This window comes from Melanerpes formicivorus, unplaced genomic scaffold (assembly GCF_026170545.1).
Source record: "Melanerpes formicivorus ecotype bairdi unplaced genomic scaffold, bMelFor1.0.p_v2 SCAF_3, whole genome shotgun sequence".
Classification (NCBI taxonomy): Eukaryota; Metazoa; Chordata; class Aves; order Piciformes; family Picidae; genus Melanerpes; species Melanerpes formicivorus.
This window is the reverse complement of record NW_027142355.1, coordinates 35,130,765-35,151,840: the sequence shown is the minus strand read 5'-3', so window position 1 is coordinate 35,151,840 and position 21,076 is coordinate 35,130,765. Positions and strand designations below refer to the sequence as shown.

Sequence of the window (21,076 nt, the reverse complement as noted above, 5' to 3'; positions counted from 1 at the left end):
AGTACTTTTTTTTAGTCAAGTATCATATATGTGTGTGTGTACATGTACATACACACACATGAATATGTATGGCTCTCTGCAGTCTTCTGTAGTGTTTTTTTTCCATATAAGTAAACTTGTAAAATTATAGAGGAGATTTAGTTTGCAGGGGTTCACCATTCAGAAGCTGAGACTACCATGATGCAAGAACAAGAAAAAACACTGGTAGTCTGTAATTGGACTATTTCTTCCTTTGCTGCTTTCAGCCCTTTTCTAGTCACCTATCACTCTGCTTTTGTTTCCCTGTTCAAGTTTTGCATCTTAAATGTGCTTCTTGACATTGCTGCTGCCCCTGAGTTTTTCAGTTGCACTCCCTCCTACTGCATCAGTTTTGCCCAGTGTTTTCCCTTCCGCTGTTAAAAGGTCTTAACTTTTCCACTTTGGTCTTTGTGAGGTCTTTTGGTTCTGCTCCTGCATCACTGGTGTTTTAGTACAGCTACTTGGGAATATTTGGGATCCTATTAAGAAAAATAAAGATCATCTTCCTAGTTTCTTTAGCATCTGAGAAATGATTGTAACAAGTCCTGCTGTGTTGCCATAGCACTGCCTGAAGTATGCTCATTCATCTTGTGGGAATGCTGCATGTGCAGTGTAGCAATGGGACAGGAACTTCAAATTATTAGTGTATGCCTAGCATGGATCTAGTTTATAGGGGGGAAAAAAGTGCAACAATTAGCAAAGATTTCTTGTATAAATACAGCCTCTCTTTGTTTTTTTCCTTCTTCCCCCTCTCTCCCCAGCTCTATGACATAGTTAGATTTGGAAGGGTTGCTTGTGTGAAAAGCATGTTCTTGATCTCCATGACCCACTGCCAAATATATGTTCTTTGGTGGAAAGCATGAAAATACTAATGCTTCCAAATGGCTAGAAATATGAAGGTTTTAATTTTTCCCCCCACTGTTCTTGGAAATGGGTGAGCCATTTTTGCTGACTGTGGTATGTAATGCTATCTCTTCCAGATGCAAAAGTGTGCATGTGACTAAGGACCCTCAGCAGCAGAAGGCAAGGTCATGAGTTTATGCTGATGTGATTTAGTCCATGATTTAGTTGCTTGAACCATGTGCCCCATGACAATAGTACCTAATTCTCAGTTAGTTACTGGTATTTATACATGTCCATTTCACCCAGTTTAGTCACAGGCTGTGTAGAAGAAATGCCTAGGTGCTGAACTGTACATTTTATGGGAGTGCCATGCACACTATTTTTCATATTCCTTTGTATTATGTTAATCACTACAGTATCACAGCATTGGAAATACACAGGTTGGAAATGACTTCGAGGATCATCGAGTCCAACCTATCAACACAGACCCCATCACTAGACCATGGCACCAAGTGCCATGTCCAATCCCCTCTTGAACACCTCCAGGGTCGAAGACTCCACCACCTCCCTGGGCAGCCCGTTCCAATGACGAATGACTCGCTCGGTGAAGAACTTTCTCCTCACCTCGAGTCTAAACCTCCCCTGGCGCAGCTTGAGACTGTGTCCCCTTGTTCTGGTGCTGGTTGCCTGGGAGAAGAGACCAACCCCTTCCTAGCTACAGCCACCCTTCAGGTAGTTGTAGAGGGCAATGAGGTCACCCCTGAGCCTCCTCTTCTCCAGGCTAAACAATCCCAGCTCCCTCAGCCTCTCCTCATAGGGCTTGTGTTCAAGGCCTCTCCCCAGCCTTGTTGCCCTTCTCTGGACATGTTCGAGTGTTTCGATGTCCTTCTTAAACTGAGGGGCCCAGAACTTCAATGTTTTGTCAGTAGTATAGGAAACAGCATGACAGCCCTTGGCCTATATCCATGTTCTCCCTAGAAGGGTGGTTGTGGTGTGGTGCTTCTCCAGTTGGGTGGCTTATCATCCACATGCATGTATGAAATGGCAGCAGAGTGCATGTATTGCTTTCTATTGAAAATACTGCTTTGGAAACCAAAATGGAGTACTCAATTTCTGTGAATAAACATTTCATCATCTTGTATCTGTCTTCAGAAAGTTCTAGTCATCCTACCTTCTGTATAAATTAGGTTGTTTTTTTTTCCATGGGGAGAGTTAACTATGGCTCCAATGAGCATTTTTTTTCTTGTGGCTGTCAAGATTAGGTCTGTGATGGTCTTGTGTAACTGAGAATGTCTTTGGAAAGCAACATTACGATTGGCAGCCTTATTGAGGAGCTAACTTGCAAAATTGCCTTAGTTCAGTGTGTAGGGAAACTCCATAGCTTTGCCTTCTGTGCTCTTTCATTATCAAGAGCTGACAGTGGTTTAAGTAACCTAGTGTATCCTCCAGCAGAGCAGAACAGGGGTTTCTCACCAACTTGAGAGATGTGAGTAAAGAGCCAGCAGGGATGCAAGCATAGCTTTAGGTTACAGGTTAGATTGATCAGCTGTGAATGTATAATTTGAATCAAATGAGACTGCAGTCTGATAACTCCCTAAACTTGGGGGGGTGGGGGGTGGTGTTTCTTTGCTGACTACCAGTTTTTAGCTTCATGTAGTTCTTGGTCTGCAAACTAAAATTTGCCTAAGCGCTTGGGCCATCCTGGTTGTCAGTGGTCACCCTGAGTGTAGTGACAGCACAGAACTGCTGTTTCACTATGCTTTGGCATGTAATGTCATGTGGTCTGAATTAAACTCACAGCTGCTGGCAGATGCTGAACGTGGTAGGAGAGTTGATTTAGATGGACTTGTGGAGGAAGCTGCTGAGGTACAGTTTCTGTTTGCTGTTTACTGGGTATGAGTCCTTACAATGAGTTCAGGAGGCATCCTAAACTTCTGCCACCTATCCTAGTGGAACAAAGTATTTTGCTTGACAATGCAGAAAGAGGAGAAATGAAATTTGCCTTATGTAGATAATTACCCATCATTGCCTGTAAGGTAACTGTAGTTCAGTGTCAAACTCAGATTTGTTGTGTCTAAAAGCTGCTAACTGCTGTGTAATCAGCCTTCCCTCACCTATTCAGGAGCCTGCTAAGAAAATGAGACTCAGTCTGATGAGATAGCAGTGTGAGAAATTATGTATGCTTAAAACATGTCTTCAGTGTGTTTTTGGCTTGTGGAAGTGTCAATATTTATGTGGATTGTCCCAGTAGTTACATGGATGATTCTGATGAGCAAATCAGTGTTTGCATATGTGTCATCTTTGGGGAGAGGAGGGGTTATATAACAGTGTTTCACAACCCTTGGTATTTTGGGTTACTTAAGACTGATAAAAAGCCTCATTTCTTGGAAGGTTTTCTTGGGATGGGATTTGGAGTTTTGCTGAAGGCCAATAGCTTACTCTCATCTGAATTTTAGTACAGTATTTTTTAATTTGTCACTGTTACCGCATGTTTCCAGTACCAATGGTTGTTTGGTAACCTACATCTGTATTTTTCTTTATTCTTAGGTAAAAGACAATGAGAACTGGTTCCTTCAAGAAGGAAAGGAATATGAGGGCAGTTAGATTAGGGGGGCATCTGTGTGACTACGATTCTGAGGTGAAGGGCTGCTTGTCCCATGTTTGAGTTTCCCATTACAGAGGGAGATGCAACGTTGCTGGAAAACCTTTGCCTTATAAGGAGAGGCTGAGTAATCTGGAGAAGTTTGAGAGGGGATCTTATCAATGCTTACGAATATCAAAAGGGCAGGAGTCAAGAGGAGGGGGGCAGACTCTTTGCAGTGGTGTCCAGCAACAGGCACAAAGTGCAAGACAAGAATTTACAGCAGAACATGAGGATGTTTTTACTATGAGAGCAACAGCACTGGAACAGGCTGCCCAAGGTGTCTGTGCAGTCTCTGGAGACTTTCAGAACCCATCTGGACGTGTACCTGCATTAGCAGGATGTTATAACAGATGATCTCCAGAGGTCCCTTCTAATCCCTACTATTCTGTGGTTCCTTAAGAGATACTCGTTGGTGAAAGTAACTTTGTTACTATTCCCAGTCTCTTGTATGCACGTCTGAGTTTTGGGTTTAATAATGCCTCTTAAGAGCATCAGATGAGGATCATGCTGTTGTCAGGGGTACTAACATCAAAGTACAAGTGTTGTGATATAAGTATGTTGCCCTTTTTTCAAGTCAGTTGTCTGTCTACTGTAGTTCTGCCTTGTACTAAAGCTTTTTGGGGGGTAAGGGCTTTTCTAAGTAGAGCTGTAATACAGTTATTCACCCTCACACTTCTCAATAACCTGTGATGAATAAAGAGTTCTTCACTTACTGTTAGAAATTGTGGAATACTGCAGAAACTTGTGGATCAGTGTGACTTGTCAATGCACAGATACATGAATTGGTACTACTGACATTGTTTGGCCAGCTAATTGTACTGTTGGGTAAACTGAAGTGTTCTAAATGCTAGACACTAGAATTCATTCAGATTGATAGCAGCATTTAAGCACATAACATTCACTGTAATATATAGTGTGTGTCCCACAGTTTATAGAATATCCTTAAATACATAAGGTCTGATAAAATGACATCTTTTTACCTGACTTTGAACAGGTTACTAGGTAGTGATTGCTGCATGAGAGTCCTTGCATAACTTCCTCAATCTGTACTTGCACATTTCCATTGAGTTGTGCATGCTTTCCTTGCTTGGGAGGGAGCTATCATGTCTGGTATGCTTCTGAGAGTGCTGACTGGCAGTGAGGGTTGAGTGTCTGCAGCTGCTGTTCAGTTTGTTGTTGAGGTGGCCACAAAAATGAAAGCATTGAATCTAGAGAGGACATAGCTGTAGCCAGAGCAGCTGCAATGTAAGAAGTGTGCTTGTCAGTGTCTTCCTGCTAGGTTGTGGAAAAAGAGATCCCAAGGGGAATATCCACTGTGTTTTGTTTTTGTTTCTTTTGTGTGTATGTGTGTAGGGAAGGGGAAGTCCAGCAGAAGGCACTGTGCTGTTTGGGATGGTGCAATTCTAACTATTTGGCTTGGACAGTTTTCTTCTGTGACTTCACCTTGCATTTTCTTAGACTTGGTAGGTGACCTAGGTACTGCTATGTCCTTGAAAGGGGGCATTTTGACAGCAATAGCTTTAGCTATTCTAGCAGGTTGTCACTTCCAAAAGGGGCAGTCTCATTTTATGTCTTCCTTCTCCCCATCTGTCACTTGTAATTTCTTTGGCACACATGTGGCTCTTAGCTGGGTGTGCTCACCATCACTAGTGGTGAGAAACAGAGCTGCTTCTTTTGGTGGCACCAAGCTGTTAGATTAGATTAGCTGTCTTGGGTAATTGCATCCTTAGAGGGTCTGGAAAGAGTCTTAAATCAGCAGTGTCTCCTTGCCTGAATAGCACTGATTCTTTCCAAGACACTGGATCTACGTGAATAGGCTTAAATCACCTATAGAAAAAGGTTTCTCTTTCTGTTCTCCAAAGCATAGCACTGGTCTCTTTCTTCCTTTCTCTTCATCTTTGTTGGTTCTATGGCATTCCATTTGGGAATGCAGACAAGGTGGAATTTGAGCATGCAAAGGCTAAAGATCCTTTTTAAAAGCCCTCTTTTGAGTGTGCCTGTGGTCCTATTCTCAATACTATTCTGGGCCATGAGGTTTTACTAGAGAAAGGAGCAAATCCAGTATAAGTGCTTCCAGATCCTCAGTTTAGCCCTCATTTACTGGAGGGTGAACAACATAATGAATTGTCACTTGAAACAAGGCTACCAGGCTCTTCAGGCAACTTTAAAAGTTTTCCAAATAAAAAGAGCTGTGAAAGTTCTTGATGTGCTTTTGCAACTACCTAATAGTGTTCTTTTTTGGTTTTTTTTGTCTTTTCTTAGTGTATATGTTGCTTAGATGTGGCAACACAACTAATCAATGCCTCTCAGATGTTCACTGGAAATATTAAATTGTTTTCTCAGCTCATGTCCAAAAAATGTCACAGGAGTTCTGGTAAAAGCCACTGGTTGATGGTAGGCTGAGCATGAGCCTGCAGTGTGCACAGGCGGCCAGGAGGGCTAATGGCATCCTGGTCTGTATCAGGAACAGTGTGACAGCAGGAGCAGGGAGGTCATTCTGCTCCTGTACACTGCACTGGTTAGGCCACACCTCGAGTACTGTGTCCAGTTCTGGGCCCCTCAGTTTAGGAAGGAGGTTGAGTTGCTGGAGCATGTCCAGAGAAGGGCAACAAAGTTGGTGAGGGGTTTGGAACACAAGCCCTATGAGGAGAGGCTGAGGGAGCTGGGGCTGCTTAGCCTGGAGAAGAGGAGACTCGGGGTGACCTTATTGGTTGTAGAAAGGCAGAGGTTTGTCCCTTCTCCCAGGCAGCCAGTACCAGAACAAGAGGACACAGTCTCAGGCTGCACCAGGGGAGGTTCAGGCTGGAGGTCAGGAGGAAGTCTTACACAGAGAGAGTGACTGCCCATTGGAATGGGCTGCCCTGGGAGGTGGTGGAATTGCCATCACTGGAGGTGTTCAGGAGGAGACTTGACAGGGTGCTTGGTTGCATGGTTTAGTTGGTTGGGTGGTGTTGGATGATAGGTTGGACGTGATGATCTTGAAGGTCTCTTCCAACCTGGTTTATTCTATTCTAAAACTTTCATCACAGCACGTTTCCCATACTGGTCCAGAGGTTATGGTGAGCCCATATGAGAAGCTCCTGAGGACTCTCTGTTCTGTCTTTAATTTACAAAACCAGAGACTTATTTAATTTATGGTTTTTTTTTCTTTTAAATGTTGCTAATTGTCAAGATCTGGTTTTTGTTAAAAACATGCTGACTGAGGGAGAGCCTTAAGCCTCCTACCAAGGTTTCTTAAAGCCCATGAAAATGTAGGGGGCAGAATAGAACCCTACTTACTGTTGCCCAAAAATTTGATGGGAGTACAGAGTGTTACTGTAGTTCTGTTAAGCAAATTCCTGTACACTGAATTTGTGGCTGGCTTCTGTTTCAGTTTTGAAACTGATTATTTCTTGAGTTGATAAAGAAATCTAAGTTAAAAGGCTAATTACAGAAGTTTACTAAGTTAAGTCTATTAAGGGAATAAGACTAAGCCAGTCTTGGACATAATTTTGCAGTTGCTTACTGGAGATCTCGTTGTGTGTGTTCTTGATTTTTACCTCTCTTTTCCAATTGAACAAATGTAGTAGATGGGTCCCTAGATCATTAGTGCATTGGAGGCAGAATATATTTAGCTGTTGCATTTCATTTACAGGAGATAAAGAACACTTTTAAAGACTTTGTTTTGCAGTTAGTCAAAAAGGAGATGTGCTGGTTTCATGTGTTGCATATACTTGGACTACTACCAATTTTTGTTGGATTGTTTTTCTTTTGTGTATTTAAAGATTTTTAAGAGATAACAGGAAATTCAGTTACATGAATTCAAACTGAGAAAGTATTTTCTCTCTGCATGCACAGTGGATTAGTGTGAAGTGCATCTGTGTTTTTAGGTCTGAACTGTAGGTTGTGCTAACTAAAAAAGGTAAATCCCACTTTTTTGTGATACGGAAGATTGTTTAGTAATGAAGTGGCACATACATCAGTCTGGTTTGTGGAGTCCAGTACATCATGGAGCTATGTTCCTCAGACAGTGTTGAGAATATTTATAAGTACAACAGTTAATTCTGTTTAAGAACTTTTGTTGGCAGATGTCTATGGCTTCTGCCCTTCGTGAAGGCAAGAACAGGAATTTCCTTTGAACAGCTGAGGAAGCTGTGGGCCCCCTCAGAAAGGAAACAGGTGAGCTGGTGACAAGTGGCATGGAGAAGGCTGAGGTTTGGGTCCAGAGAAGGGCCACGAGGATGATCAGAGGGCTGGAGCACCTCTCCTATGAGGACAGACTGAAGGAGTTGGGGCTGTTCAGCCTGCAGAAGAGAAGGCTCCGAGGTGACCTAATTGTGGCCTTCCAGTATCTGAAGGGGGCCTACAGGAAGGCTGGGGAAGGACTTCTCAGAATCTCAGGTAGTGATAGGACTAGGGGGAATGGAATGAAGCTGGAGGTGGGGAGATTCAAGCTGGATGTGAGGAGGAGGTTTTTCACCATGAGAGTGCTGAAGCCCTGGAATGGGTGGTCCAGGGAGGTGGTTGAGGCCCCATCCCTGGAGGTGTTTAAGCCCAGCCTGATGTAGTGTGGGGTGTCCCTGCCCATGGCAGGTGGTTTGGAACTAGATGATCCTTGTGGTCCCTTCCAACCCTGACTGATACTATACTATGGTAGTTCTCAATGAGTCTCCTCTTCTCCAGGCTAAGCAACCCCAGTTCCCTCAGTCTTTCCTCATAGGGCTTGTGTTCCAAGGCCCTCACCAACTTGTCAACCTGACTGACAAACCTGGTGGCCTTCTATGACAAGATCACAACATTAATAGATGAAGGTCAAGCAACTGATATTTACCTGGACCTGGGCAAAGCCTTTGACACTGTCCTGCACCACATCCTGGTCTCCAAGCTGCTGCAGTATAGGTTTGATGGATGGACCATTCAGTGGATAAAGAACTGGCTTGAGGGCTGCACCCAAAGGGTGGCTGTCAGTGGGTCCACCTGTTCGAGTGGAGTCCCTCAAGGATCAGTACTGGGACCAGGCTTGTTTAACATCTTTGGTGGTGACATGGACAGTGGCATTGAGTGCTCCCTTAACAAGTTTGCTTATGAATCCATGCTGTGTGGTCTGGTGGACATACTGGAGGATAGGGATCCATCCATAGGGACCTTGGCAGGCTGGAGAGGTGGGTCCAAGCCAGCCTCATGAAGTTCACCAAAACCAAGTGCAAGGGCCTGCATCTGTGTCAGGGCAGCTCTAAGCACTCATACAGGCTGGGCAGTGACTGGCTTGAGAGCAGCCCTAAAGAAAAGGACTTGGGGGTGCTCAACATGAGCCAGCAGTGTGCACTTGCAGCCCAGAGAGCAAATCACATCCTGGGCTGCATCAAGAGAAGCATAGCCAGCAGGTTGAGGGAGGGGATTCTCCCCCTCTAATCTTCTCTGATGCGACCCCCACATGTACCTTATTGTGGCCTTCCAGTATCTGAAAGGGGCCTGCAAGAAAGCTGCTGAGGGACTTTTTAGGGTGTCAGGTAGTGATAGGACTAGGGGGAATGGAGCAAAACTAGACATGGGTACATTCAGATTGGATGTTAGGAAGAAATTCTTTACCATGACAATGGTGAGACACTGGAACAGGTTGCCCAGGGAGGTGGTGTAAGCCTCATCCCTGGAGGTTTTTAAGGCCAGGCTGGATGTGGCTCTGAGCAACCTGATCTAGTGTAAGGTTTCCCTGCCCATGACAGGGGGTTTGGAACTAGATGATCCTTGAAGTCCCTTCCAACCCTCATAAGTCTGTGATTGTATGATACTTAGAAATGTAAAATGTTTAACTCCTCTAAATACAACAAAAAAGGTACTTGTGGTAGTGTCCTTGTTCACTATGTTCACTTGAATATACCAGAGTGTTCTTGCCTTTATCTCAGGTCTGAAATTAAATAGGATATTTCTCTTGAAAAGGAACTACACTGAAAATTTAAAAGCACCAGAAAGCTACTATCTTAGCTGAGATGCTTTGCAGTTTTTAGGCATTCTTAGAAAGTATTTCATTAATAGAGTTGTGGGAGGATTGATTTCTGGCTTTTTTCAGCATGAGTATAGTATAGTGCTTGTTGCTGTCCTGTCAAGTGCCTTGCATTTGTGGATCTTGCGTTCTATTCACATCAACCACTGAATGATCACAACTAAAACATGCTGGTCAGTAGTACCTGGTAGAAGTACTCTTTAGATCTTAGTATTCTCCAAATACATACTAGCCTGATTGAATGTGATTAGCCATGAGTATGGGCATAATATGATCTTCATGTGAACTCATACCATTTGGTAACCAGGAGAATGAGAACCATTTTTCCTGCTGCTTTTACCATCCTCCCTCCAGCCAAAACTACAGATTCTTGCATGGGACGCAGCTGGAATGTCAAATCCTGAGAAGTAGTTCCAAATCTTGAAGTTCAAAAGAATCTAAAGGAATATGTCACATTTTGGGACAAAAAGGAGTTTTGTGTTCTGTGCTGTCTGCTCCTCCTAAACCACTAAGCTCTCTTTTTTTTTTTTTCCTGACTTTGTTATTCATTGTATAAATTTAGCAATGGGTTTTAGTCTTGACTCTTCTGTCTGTGATGCCCCTTTTAAAGTGGAGAAAATAGTCTTTCCAAAGTTAATCCATTAAATAACATGTAAATTTTCATGGTCTTTTATTACTTCCAGTAGTATTAAATTCCTCTGCTTTGCTGTGTGAAATGCAGTGTCAAACTGACTAAAAGTTGCACTGTGAAATGTATTAGCAGTACTCAGTATCTAAGTAATGGGTTTGTGAGAAGTGATGTAATGCTGCATAAATGTTTTCAGTTGCTGCACTTTGAGTTTACTGATATTCCATCAGACTTCAGGATCTCTGCTTTTGCAATTACTACAACTGCAAGAATTTCTGGCATGTCTTTGTGTCTAGAAAGAGTACAGTGGAATAAATTTGCTGATGACACCAAGATGGGGGCAGGAGTTGATCTGCTGGAGGGTGGAGAGGCTCTGCAGAGGGACCTCGACAGACTGGACAGATGGGCAGAGTCCAAGGGCATGAGATTGAACACATCCAAGTGCCAGGTTCTGCACATTGGCCACAACAACCCCATGCAGTGCTAGAGGCTGGGATCAGAGTGGCTGGAGAGCGGCCAGGCGGAGAGGGACCTGGGGGTACTGGTTGATGGTAGGCTGAACATGAGCCAGCAGTGTGCCCAGGCAGCCAAGAGGGCCAATGGCATCCTGGCCTGCATCAAGTACAGTGTGGCCAGCAGGAGCAGGGAGGTCATTCTGCCCCTGTACACTGCACTGGTTAGGCCACACCTCGAGTACTGTGTCCAGTTCTGGGCCCCTCAGTTTAGGAAGGAGGTTGACTTGCTGGAACGAGTCCAGAGAAGGGCAATGAAGTTGGTGAGGGGCTTGGAACACAAGCCCTATGAGGAAAGACTGAGGGAGCTGGGGTTGCTCAGCCTGGAGATGAGGAGACTCAGGGGTGACCTTATCACTCTCTACAACTACCTGAAGGGAGGTTGTAGACAGGTAGAGGTTGGTCTCCTCCCAGGCAACCAGTACCAGAACAAGAGGACACAGTCTCAGGCTGCGCCAGGGGAGGTTTAGGTTAGATGTTAGGGAGAAGTTCTATACAGAGAGTGATTGCCCATTGGAATGGGCTGCCTGGGGAGGTGGTGGAGTCGCCGTCACTGGAGGTGTTCAGAAGGAGACTTGATGGGGTGCTTAGTGCCATGGGTTAGTTGTTTAGGTGGGTTGGATTGGTTATTGGTTTGACACAATGATCTTGAAGGTCTCTTCCAACCTGGTTTATTCTATATTCTAAAGATTACTACTTTTTTTTTGGGGGGGGGGAACCCAACCAAATATAAGGAACTTCTGTGGGTTTTACTTCTGCAGTCTGCCTTAGTGAGCTCCAGACTTGTGTTACAATAAGCATGAACTCTACTGCTGTTTCTTAAGTTACAATTTGGTAGGTAGATTTGTGTCTAAGTAAAACCTTTTCTTACGGATGGATGTGGAGTGCAGCATTCTTAAGCTTTAAACTGTCTCAGCTGGAAGGTGTCCTGGGACTTTGAGCTGTGAGAGATGTTTGAGCACAGCTTGTAGGGTTTTCTGCTTCTGTAAAGCATTCCTGAGGTTTTGTTAAGATACAGAACAGAAATACAGCAACGTTACATATCACAGTATAACTAAGGTTGGAAGAGACCTCAAGGATCATCGAGTCCAACCTATCAACACAGACCTCATGACTGGACGTGGCACTTGGTGCCATGGTCTAATCTCCTCTTGAACACCTGCAGGGACGGTGACTCCACCACCTCCCTGGGCAGCCCATTCCAATGACGAATGACTCGCTCGGTGAAGAACTTCCTCCTCACCTCGAGTCTAAAGCTCCCCTGGTGCAGCTTGAGACTGTGTCCCCTTGTTCTGGTGCTGATTGCCTGGGAGAAGAGCCCAACCCCTTCCTGGCTACAACCACCTTTCAGGTAGTTGTAGAGGGCAACGAGGTCACCCCTGAGCCTCCTCTTCTCCAGGCTAAACAATCCCAGCTCCCTCAGCCTCTCCTCATAGGGCTTGTGTTCAAGGCCTCTCCCCAGCCTTGTTGCCCTTCTCTGGACACGTTCAAGTGTCTCAATGTCCTTCTTAAACTGAGGGGCCCAGAACTGGACACAGTACTCAAGGTGTGGCCTAACCAAAGCAGAGTACAGGGGCACAATGACTTCCCTGCTCCTGCTGGCCACACTATTCCTACTGCAGGCCAGGATGCCATTGGCCCTCTTGGCCACCTGGACACACTGCAGGCTCATGTTTAGGTGGCTGTCGATCAGTACCATGTATACCACCGCTGCATGATTTAAACTTACAGGACCAAAGCACGCTCACAAATGGGAGCGATACCAGACCTCGGTCCTGTATTTCACGTTCAAATGTGGTTTTGGTGGGTTTGCCTGTCCTGATTTAATTTCAGATTTTTCTTGTTTAAACTATTAAATTTTAAAGTAGCAGTTCAGCTTTTGTCAAGTTTTCATCTTGCCTATCATGCAAAGAGCGATAGGTGATGGTCTGGTCAGTAGCTGTTCTGCTAACAGAACTTACAGCTTACGGCATGGACTGTGACAGTCTGTTGTAATATTAATGCTAGCAACACCTCTACAGGTGAAGGCATTTACCATAATTATGATAAATTATAGCACTGTAGGGGGAGAACTCCTTTGTAGCTAGGTTTTTCTTTCCTTTTTCTTTCCTTTCCCCTCCTCTCCCTTGACTTGATTCATATATTCGTTTTGTGGGATTCAGAAGTAGTTTCCTCTGGGAACATTAAAGCCATTTAGAATTCTAATTACAGATCTCTAATTAGTTTCAGAGTTTTGACCATTTCTTTAATGAACTGTGTTTGAGACTTACAGCTCAGACTTCTGCTTACTTGGATTGCTAAAGAAGGTTAGAAGCGTTTTTGTGTGATGGGTATCTGCAGGAGTGTTTCTTCTCTCGGTAAAAGAAATTATAATGAAAATGCTTCCTGCTGCCAAGATGAAGAAATAAGGTCCTGACCAGAAGAAAAAATGTTGGGAGGCAAATTCTCTCTCCCCCCAACTCCTGGATATCCGGGTGGTAAAAGGAAACCAGTGTAGTTTGGAAGTGAAATAGGAGGAAGTTAAGAAATCTGATGGTGACATTTTTACCTCTGTCCTGATGCTTTTTCTAGGAAAAGCACTAAAAATGACAGTTTGAAACCTCAGTTGGCTCACTTCAGGTTTGAGTGCTTAAGTTACCAGATCTTGGTAATGTCTTAATTTCTTCAATCTCTTCTGAAGTTTTAATTTGTTCTTTTAAATCATTTTTAAAGCTTTATGTAGTTGAAAACTGCTCTAGGGCTTGTTGGGTGCAAGATGTGGGTGCTTTTATATCACCTCTGCTGGCTATATTCAGTCCTTGCTGTAGATTCTATTTGGGTTTGGGTTTTGGTTTGGATTTTTTGTTTCATTCTGTGTGTGGTAGGTAAGCCTCCAAAGAATATACACTTACTGTTTCTCATGAGATTAGATTCTTTCCACCTGTATGATGTAGATCACAGGGATATTCTCTCTGTATTACTTTGTACTGCTGCTTTGCAGATGAGTTAAAGGGTGCATCCTCTCCCCATTCATGATACTGCACAGCATCTGTGTGTGTGATTTGTTCCTTGATGGTAGAACTTTCCCTGCATTTTCTTGAGTGCCATTACTTTTAATTGTACAACAGAAGCAAGAAGAAAGCTGCTTTTTTTTTTCCCTCATCTGGTTTGTGTTGAAACTTGTGCATTTAACTTTGGAAAGTAAAAGCACCATTGGTGGTCTTAAAACACCACAAAATCCTTGCATTTGTTGAACAAAAAAACAATTTTCAAGTTCAAAATACCAGTTGCTAGACAGCATTAACGATGCTCATAAATTGCAAACAGATTGTAAATGATCTACATCTAACTCTCAATGCCATGAGTTTCTACTCTACAAGAGTATAATGAAATGGAGAGCACTCATTGAATCCATAGCAGTCAGTTTTATTTTCAAGTTGCCATCTTAGAATAACCAAACCAGGTTGGAAGAGACCTTCAAGATCATGTCCAACCCACCTAAACAACTAACCCATGGCACCAAGCACCCCATCAAGTCTTTTCCTGAGCACCTCCAATGATGGTGACTCCACCACCTCCCCGGGCAGCCCATTCCAATGGGCAATCACTCTCTCTGTATAGAACTTCTTTCTAACATCCAACCTGAACCTCCCCTGGTGCAGCCTGAGACTGTGTCCTCTTGTTCTGGTACTGGCTGCCTGGGAGAAGAGACCAACGTCTGCCTGTCTACAGCCTCCCTTCAGGTAGTTGTAGAGAGTGATAAGGTCACCCCTGAGTCTCTTCTTCTCCAGGCTGAGCAACCCCAGCTCCCTCAGTCTCTCCTCATAGGGCTTGTGTTCCAAACCCCTCACCAACTTCGTTGCCCTTCTCTGGACTCGTTCCAGCAAATCAACCTCCTTCCTAAACTGAGGGGCCCAGAACTGGACACAGGACTCGAGGTGTGGCCTAACCAGTGCAGTGTACAGGGGCAGAATGACCTCCCTGCTCCTGCTGGCCACGCTGTTCCTGATGCAGGCCAGGATGCCATTGGCCCTCTTGGCTGCCTGGGCACACTGCAGGCCTACCATTGACCAGTACCCCCAGGTCCCTCTCTGCCTGGCTGCTCTCCAGCCACTCTGACCCCAGCCTGTAGCACTGCATGGGGTGGTTGTGGGCAATGTGCAGAACCCGGCACTTGGATGTGTTCAATCTCATGCCCTTGGACTCTGCCCATCTGTCCAGCCTGTCGAGGTCCTTCTGCAGAGCCTCTCTACCCTCCAACAGATCAACTTCTGCCCCCAGCTTGGTGTTGTCAGCAAATTTACTGATGATGGACTCAATCTAAATGAACTGTGTAAACTCTCTTTTCCAGACTACATTTGGTAAGAAGATGAAGAACAGAAAGCAATATATGCAAGATACCGAGGGTCAGAAGCATGAAGGCATGGAAGGTAAAGTCTCTGTGTGTGAAAATATTCAAGTCTATTATTCAGGTTCAAGCTGTGCAGGTCAGATTTTACCTTTGCTCTCTCAATTAATATGCTGCTTGTTTTGAAAGAAATTACATAAACATAACCACTGCCTCAGCATCATATTTTTTTTCCTTTGGCCTGTGGTGTCCTTAAATCCTTTCTTGTCTCTTCTGTTTATTATTGTTGACATCTACTAGCAGAACAAAAGTGTAAAATGCAATTGTTACTGAGAAAGAATAATAAAACTCCTTGAGGAAAAGTTCTTGCATTTTGGTATGCTGAAAGCAGTTTCCAACTTGAACAAAATTGGGAGCATTTTTTTACTTAATAGATGTGATTAGGTAAATATTTGAGGATGTTCAGGTTAAAATAGTTTTTAGACTAGTGAACTAGAATAAAGGTAGACTGTGTGTATAAGATAATGAGCATAGAGTATGCTGGTCTAATTTATTTCAGAGAGAGAATGCAAACATCCAAGGAGAAAGTCAGACTATGCTCCTCCTGAGTTCTGTGGGGCCAATAGGAAACACTGTGTGATGCTTGCTTTATTTAAATAAACCTAGACCTAACTATCCTTTGGTTAATGACAAATATTGGTACAGCATTCTATGAAATATGCTGCATGGTTTTTTTTCCACCTGAAATATACTCTTTCAGCTACTCCTGGCCAACATCTTGAGTGCATTAGACATGAGAACTTGCTTTTTAACTACAGCAAAATTGTATCTCACTGCCTTACTCAACTCTGGAAGGGTTTTGTTTCAAAAATTCTGTGTCAATGTTAATACCAGGTGAAGAAGATGAAGAAAACTGTTCCTGCGCTACTTTGCTATATGATGGTGACACATGCCCCATCTGTCTGAACTGCCTTCTCGAGCAAGAGATTGGTTTTCCGGAGAACTGTAGTCATACCTTCTGCATGACTTGCATTCTTAAATGGGCTGAGGTAAGACTAAGAACCCAGGTGTGTGTTTATTTTTCAGTAAAATCTATTGCATCTGATAACTACAGATTGATTGATTTAAAAGGAAATAAGGTATGCATTCTGACTACTTGTGCAGGTTTCAATGACCGATTCATAAACCACAGGAAACTTTTTTCCTTAGTGCAATAAAGTACTTTGTGTTTTCTTTCACTAAACATCCTGACTTACTAATTGCTACTAAAGATTAGGGATCATTTAAAAAAAACACTTAAAAACAGTGTTGGCTCTTTGGAAGATCAGGTAATACTATGTATATGTTGCAATTTTGTGGTGTCACTGGCTTAATCCTCTTTTGTTACCCCTTATGCTGTTTGTCATCCTGTCAGCTCTTACAAATTTCTTCTGAGTTACACTTTTAATGACAGTTATAGCTGCTATTGGATGTTTTTGTAGATAGTTCAGGGACCATAAAGGAAAATGACTTGTTGAACAAATTCTTGATGATCTAGATCTATTTTGTTCCCTTTTTCCTCACATAGGTCCTGTAATGATTGTTCTAAGTCTTTAGTATCTCTCTTTCCTGTAACTTTTTCAGTTATCAGTACAATTTGGGGTATGAACAAAGGAGATGCTGCTTTTCATCCTGCTTCTGTGCAGTTGAATGAGTTGTTCATTGTAGTAACATCAACTGCTTGGTTTCTTGGCACTAACTTTCTTTTGAAGTAAATGATTTTGGTTTCAGTGTGGCCTTTAGAAGGCTAGTATCACTTGTATATACAAATGCAATATAATTAGATATTATTTTTGCCTATTATATTTTAATTGTTTATTTCTTAAGGCACACAGTAACATAAATCACTTATTTATGAAGATTTTGTATGAACTTCAGTGTTAAAGGTTTTAGATGAAACTCACTGTAGGTTTGCAAACAAGACAATAAGTCTCCCATTGCCAGATTTTCTCTTCTGCAAATTATGAATTGCAGTGCTCTTATTTATAAGAGAACAGGAAATTCTAATCCACAATTTTATCCTGACTTCCTTAGCTGGTTGTTATAATGGCAGATGAAAGGCAATAAATAGTGACATGCACAGGAAAACAGTACAGTAGAGGGAGGCTTGCTGCTGGATTTGAGTTTATTCACATGTCTAACAGATGCATTTAAGCCTAAAGAGGAAGGGAAATTACCTTGCTTTAAAGAGGCAAATGAATCACACAACGTGGGGGTTTTGCTATGTCATTTTGGGTTTGGTACAAAACAGTATCCAAACAGGATAAAGACAACTTCTGCTCTTAAGCATTTACAGGTGAAGCAGATATGATGCCATAAAAATGGTGAGGTGTTGCCTTTTTAAGGCTATGAAAGGCTTCTACTGGGAAGAAGGAAAAACGTTTCATTAATATCTGATGTGTAAAATCAGCCAGCCTTCCTTTTCTTATGATACTTGACAGTTGGACCTGTTGAGTTCATAAAACTGTTGCCCAATCTAGTAGTTATAGTTTTAAAGGGGGGGGGGGGAAAGTGCTGACAACTGGCCAACAGATGTTCAGAGGCTTCAGCTGTGAGAAGCAGTTGAGATTTTATAGCTTGGAATGGTAGAAACCTATTATAAGCAGGTGGTCAATTGAAACATGCTGATGCCATGTGGGTTTTGTGTCTAATATTAATACTTGGCAAGTAAATATTTTTCTTCTTTTTTGAGAACTGTTGAATGTAGTTTAGCTTTCTCTACTAGCTTTTGGTTGGTATAACTAACAATAAAAAAGAGGCAAATTTAAGTCACTGTGAAGAGTGATGATACAAAAATTACCTGCCTTCTGAAAAATATGCTACCAGGTTCTGTTTAAGTGATGGAGAATAACAATTAAGAATTAGGTTATCAGAAAAAAAGACCCTAATGTTCCCATTTACTTGAAGTGCTCATATCTGCAATTATGCTACCTCAAATACTTAAAAGGCTTTGCCAGCAGTCTGTGTTTGAGTTGGGTATTTTCTCTATCCTTCTGTGTTGTATCTGGACTTCAAAATATAACAGGCACAGCTACTTCTATTAACCCATTTGGAAATTGTATATAATCACTGTTCTTCTGAGAGTTTGTGGCTTTATTTGTAACTGTTTGGATTCTCATTGAACCCAGGGTAGTTTAAACATACAGCAAAAGTTGGTGATGGCTTGTTGGTGGTTTTTTTTTTTTGTTGTTGTTACCATTCTCGTCCCTCTTCTGTGGGAGATTTTCAACATTGCAGCTGCAGTTAAGTGTCTGGTACCTGTGCCTTTGGCCATGCTAATCAACACTCTCCCAAGAATTGCTGGGCTGCACTGGACAGGCAAACTGTTGGGGACTGTTTTCAGTAGGTACACAAAGACTGATTTAAATGCAGCTCATCCTGTGCTAGCTGTCAGCAGCTTCTGTAAACCAACACACTGTAATTTACTAATGCAGACTTTCAATCTTGAGGCTTTGTATTTTAGTGAGGCTATGTTGGAACATGTTCAAAAGCAAAAGGGACTAAATCTGGTGCTGAGGTTATTTGGCACACCCTTCACTGGATCTGCCAAAGGGCAGTGTAAGTGAAGGGTTAGTTTTGGTATAAAGAACATGTACATGATAAGGTTATCCTGCCTACAAAAAAAAGGGGGGGGTGGGAAGTGTGCTTTGGCTATTGCTGTGTGTAGAAAAGAGGGAGAGGTGAACCAACAACAAAACAAGTCAGTGTAGACTCTTGTAAACATGAGAAATCATTCAATTTTGTGTTTTTCTTGTCTCTAATACCACCAGTAGATAAAAACTGGTTGGATTGAAGCTATGTGTTTCTTCAGCATTGTTTTTTCTTGTATGCTTGCATTCTGTGTTTCTGTTGGGTAAGCACATGTCTTCTAGTTTTATAATAATCAGTTCTAAAAGTATTTAAATAAATCCTAATGTGAAGGGAGTTTAACTAGGTATCTATGGCAAGCACATGCATGAAGTGGCCAAACCCACCTCAGCTAAGACAGCTTCTTTAGCAGCAGTAGTATCTTCCCGCACGCATTAAAGGAAAACTCTTCCTTCATATTCAAATAAAACAATCTTAGAAGCAAAGGAGATAAATATTCACTGCATTTTATTGTAGGCTTTTTAACTTCCCTCCTGTTCTTCAGAATGCTAATAAATATTTTAGAGATTTCTATCCTTGCTTTTCTGTCAGTGCCCCTTATGAATCATCATGTGAGAAGAGTGCTAAAGATTCAGTGTGTTTGTCTACATTGTCACAATGATTATAACAGGCATCTATTTCAGTGACCCTCCCCTACTAAACTTATATCTATCTCTGCACCTAGCTTCCCTCATTCAGATCCTTCAGATAAGTAAACATGAAAGTCAAGTACATTCAACTATAAATTCTCCAAAGCATTGGGGTATATTCAGGGAGGCCCCTTGCAGTATCAGTGGTTGACTTAAGACTAAGCAGTTGGCATGAGTAGCTGTCTTGCACTGCATTTCTAGCAGATATTCTGCTCTTAGAATAGTTGTTTCCTTTGTGCTGGTATAAGGCTTAGGTCATTGATTATGCAGAGTGTACTGTACATGTATATTCTTCTGAGGGTGAAGAGTTACCTGTATGATAACTGGAATTCTTGGTAAGTGTTCTTTCTGTTATGAGTTTCTGTTGTCCTAAAGGATATAGGAAGGAATCAGCTTATGTGGCAACAAGCTCCACAGGGGTCTTCAGTACAGAGCACTGTGGGCAGGAATAAGATTACTGGACCAAGTATGAAATGTGTTCAAAGATACACTAAACCGAAACCCCTAAACAACAATAAAAAACCTTGTTCAAGTGTGTCCAAGGTGATGTAAATGTACACAATGCATTTGACAACTGCTGCACAGGAAAACTGTATTAATTCAATTCTTTTTCAGAAAAACCTAGACTCTAGATACATTTAAATTTTTTTTCCCCCTCTCTCTTCTTCCCCTCCCCCCCAAATGACATGTTTGTGATATACAGTTGTCTTGGCATGTTCCCCTGCTTAAGCAGAGTGGTTAAAGCATAGTGTAGAAGTCTGTGTGCTTCTGAGTTTGAGTTCAATTCTTTCAATAACAGTGTCAAATGAAGTACAATAACATGTGCAGTGTCTTTCTTATCATAGAATTCACAGATCCTTACAAATACTGAATCATTTCATCCTTTTCTGAAGACAGAGCTTGTCAACACTTCATGGCAGTTCTGGGTTGGAAGTAGGAGTAGCTGACTGTGTGATACAGGTAGAGAAGAGAGCTGTTTAGAATTGTAACTAGGTCATCTGTTAGTTGAGACTAGGAACTCTGTTTTTATGCACTCTGTATCTTCACTATCCATGAATGAGATTTAAAAAAACATAAAGCAGCTAACTTCTCCTGTGAGAAGTGGTGCTGTCCTAAAGCATAACCACCAAAAATTTCAATGTACTTTATAAAAAGTGAACTGAAAAAGATGTCCTTTGTTTATACATGCTTTGAGAAAACAGTGCAATTCCCAATGCCATCCTCCTTTCATCAAAATGTGGAGAGGTGTTTCTCAATACATGTGTTGGTACAGTCTCCCTTTTCACTGAAGTTGGAGGGAAAGTTGTGGACTGTTAATGTACTAATGTACACTGCAAAGTGAAACATACAGACATCATTTTTACAGTCTGAACCTCTCTTTTCTGGTATTGTTTAACAGCTTCTCTAATACAGAAGCAGTAAAGAGTACAGGATTGTGTTTCTTATTGAATCAGCTTTTCATAGAATGGTCCAGGCTAGAAGGGACTTCTGAAGGTCATCTAGTCTAACCCCCTCTGCAGTGAGCAGGGACACCCTCAACTAGATCAGGCTGTCCAGAGCCCTGTTGAGCCTCACTTTGAATATCTCCAGGGATGGGGCCCCAAACACTTCCCTGGGCAACCTCATGGTAAAGATCCTAACATCCAATCTAAATCTGCTCTTCTCTAGTTTGAAGCTATTGCCCTCATCCTGTCACTGCAGGCCTTTGGAAACAGACTCTCTCCATCCTTCTTGTAGCCCCCCTTCAGGTACTGGAAGGCTGCTATTAGGTCTCCCCAGAGCCTCCTTTTCCCCAGGCTGAACAACTT

General features: G+C 42.5%; 1 protein-coding gene across 4 annotated transcripts in view; it reads left to right on the top strand.

The window, feature by feature from the left end:
• Positions 1-21,076, top strand: part of SCAF11 (SR-related CTD associated factor 11) — a 59,461-nt gene that overhangs the window by 7,972 nt on the left and 30,413 nt on the right. For all 4 annotated transcript variants that reach the window (XM_068170330.1, XM_068170332.1, XM_068170333.1 and 1 more), the window contains 2 exons: positions 14,956-15,034; positions 15,847-16,001. In XM_068170330.1, coding sequence (XP_068026431.1) covers positions 14,974-15,034; positions 15,847-16,001 — 216 coding nt within the window. In that variant the 5' untranslated portion in view covers positions 14,956-14,973. The remainder of the gene's footprint in view (positions 1-14,955; positions 15,035-15,846; positions 16,002-21,076) is intronic.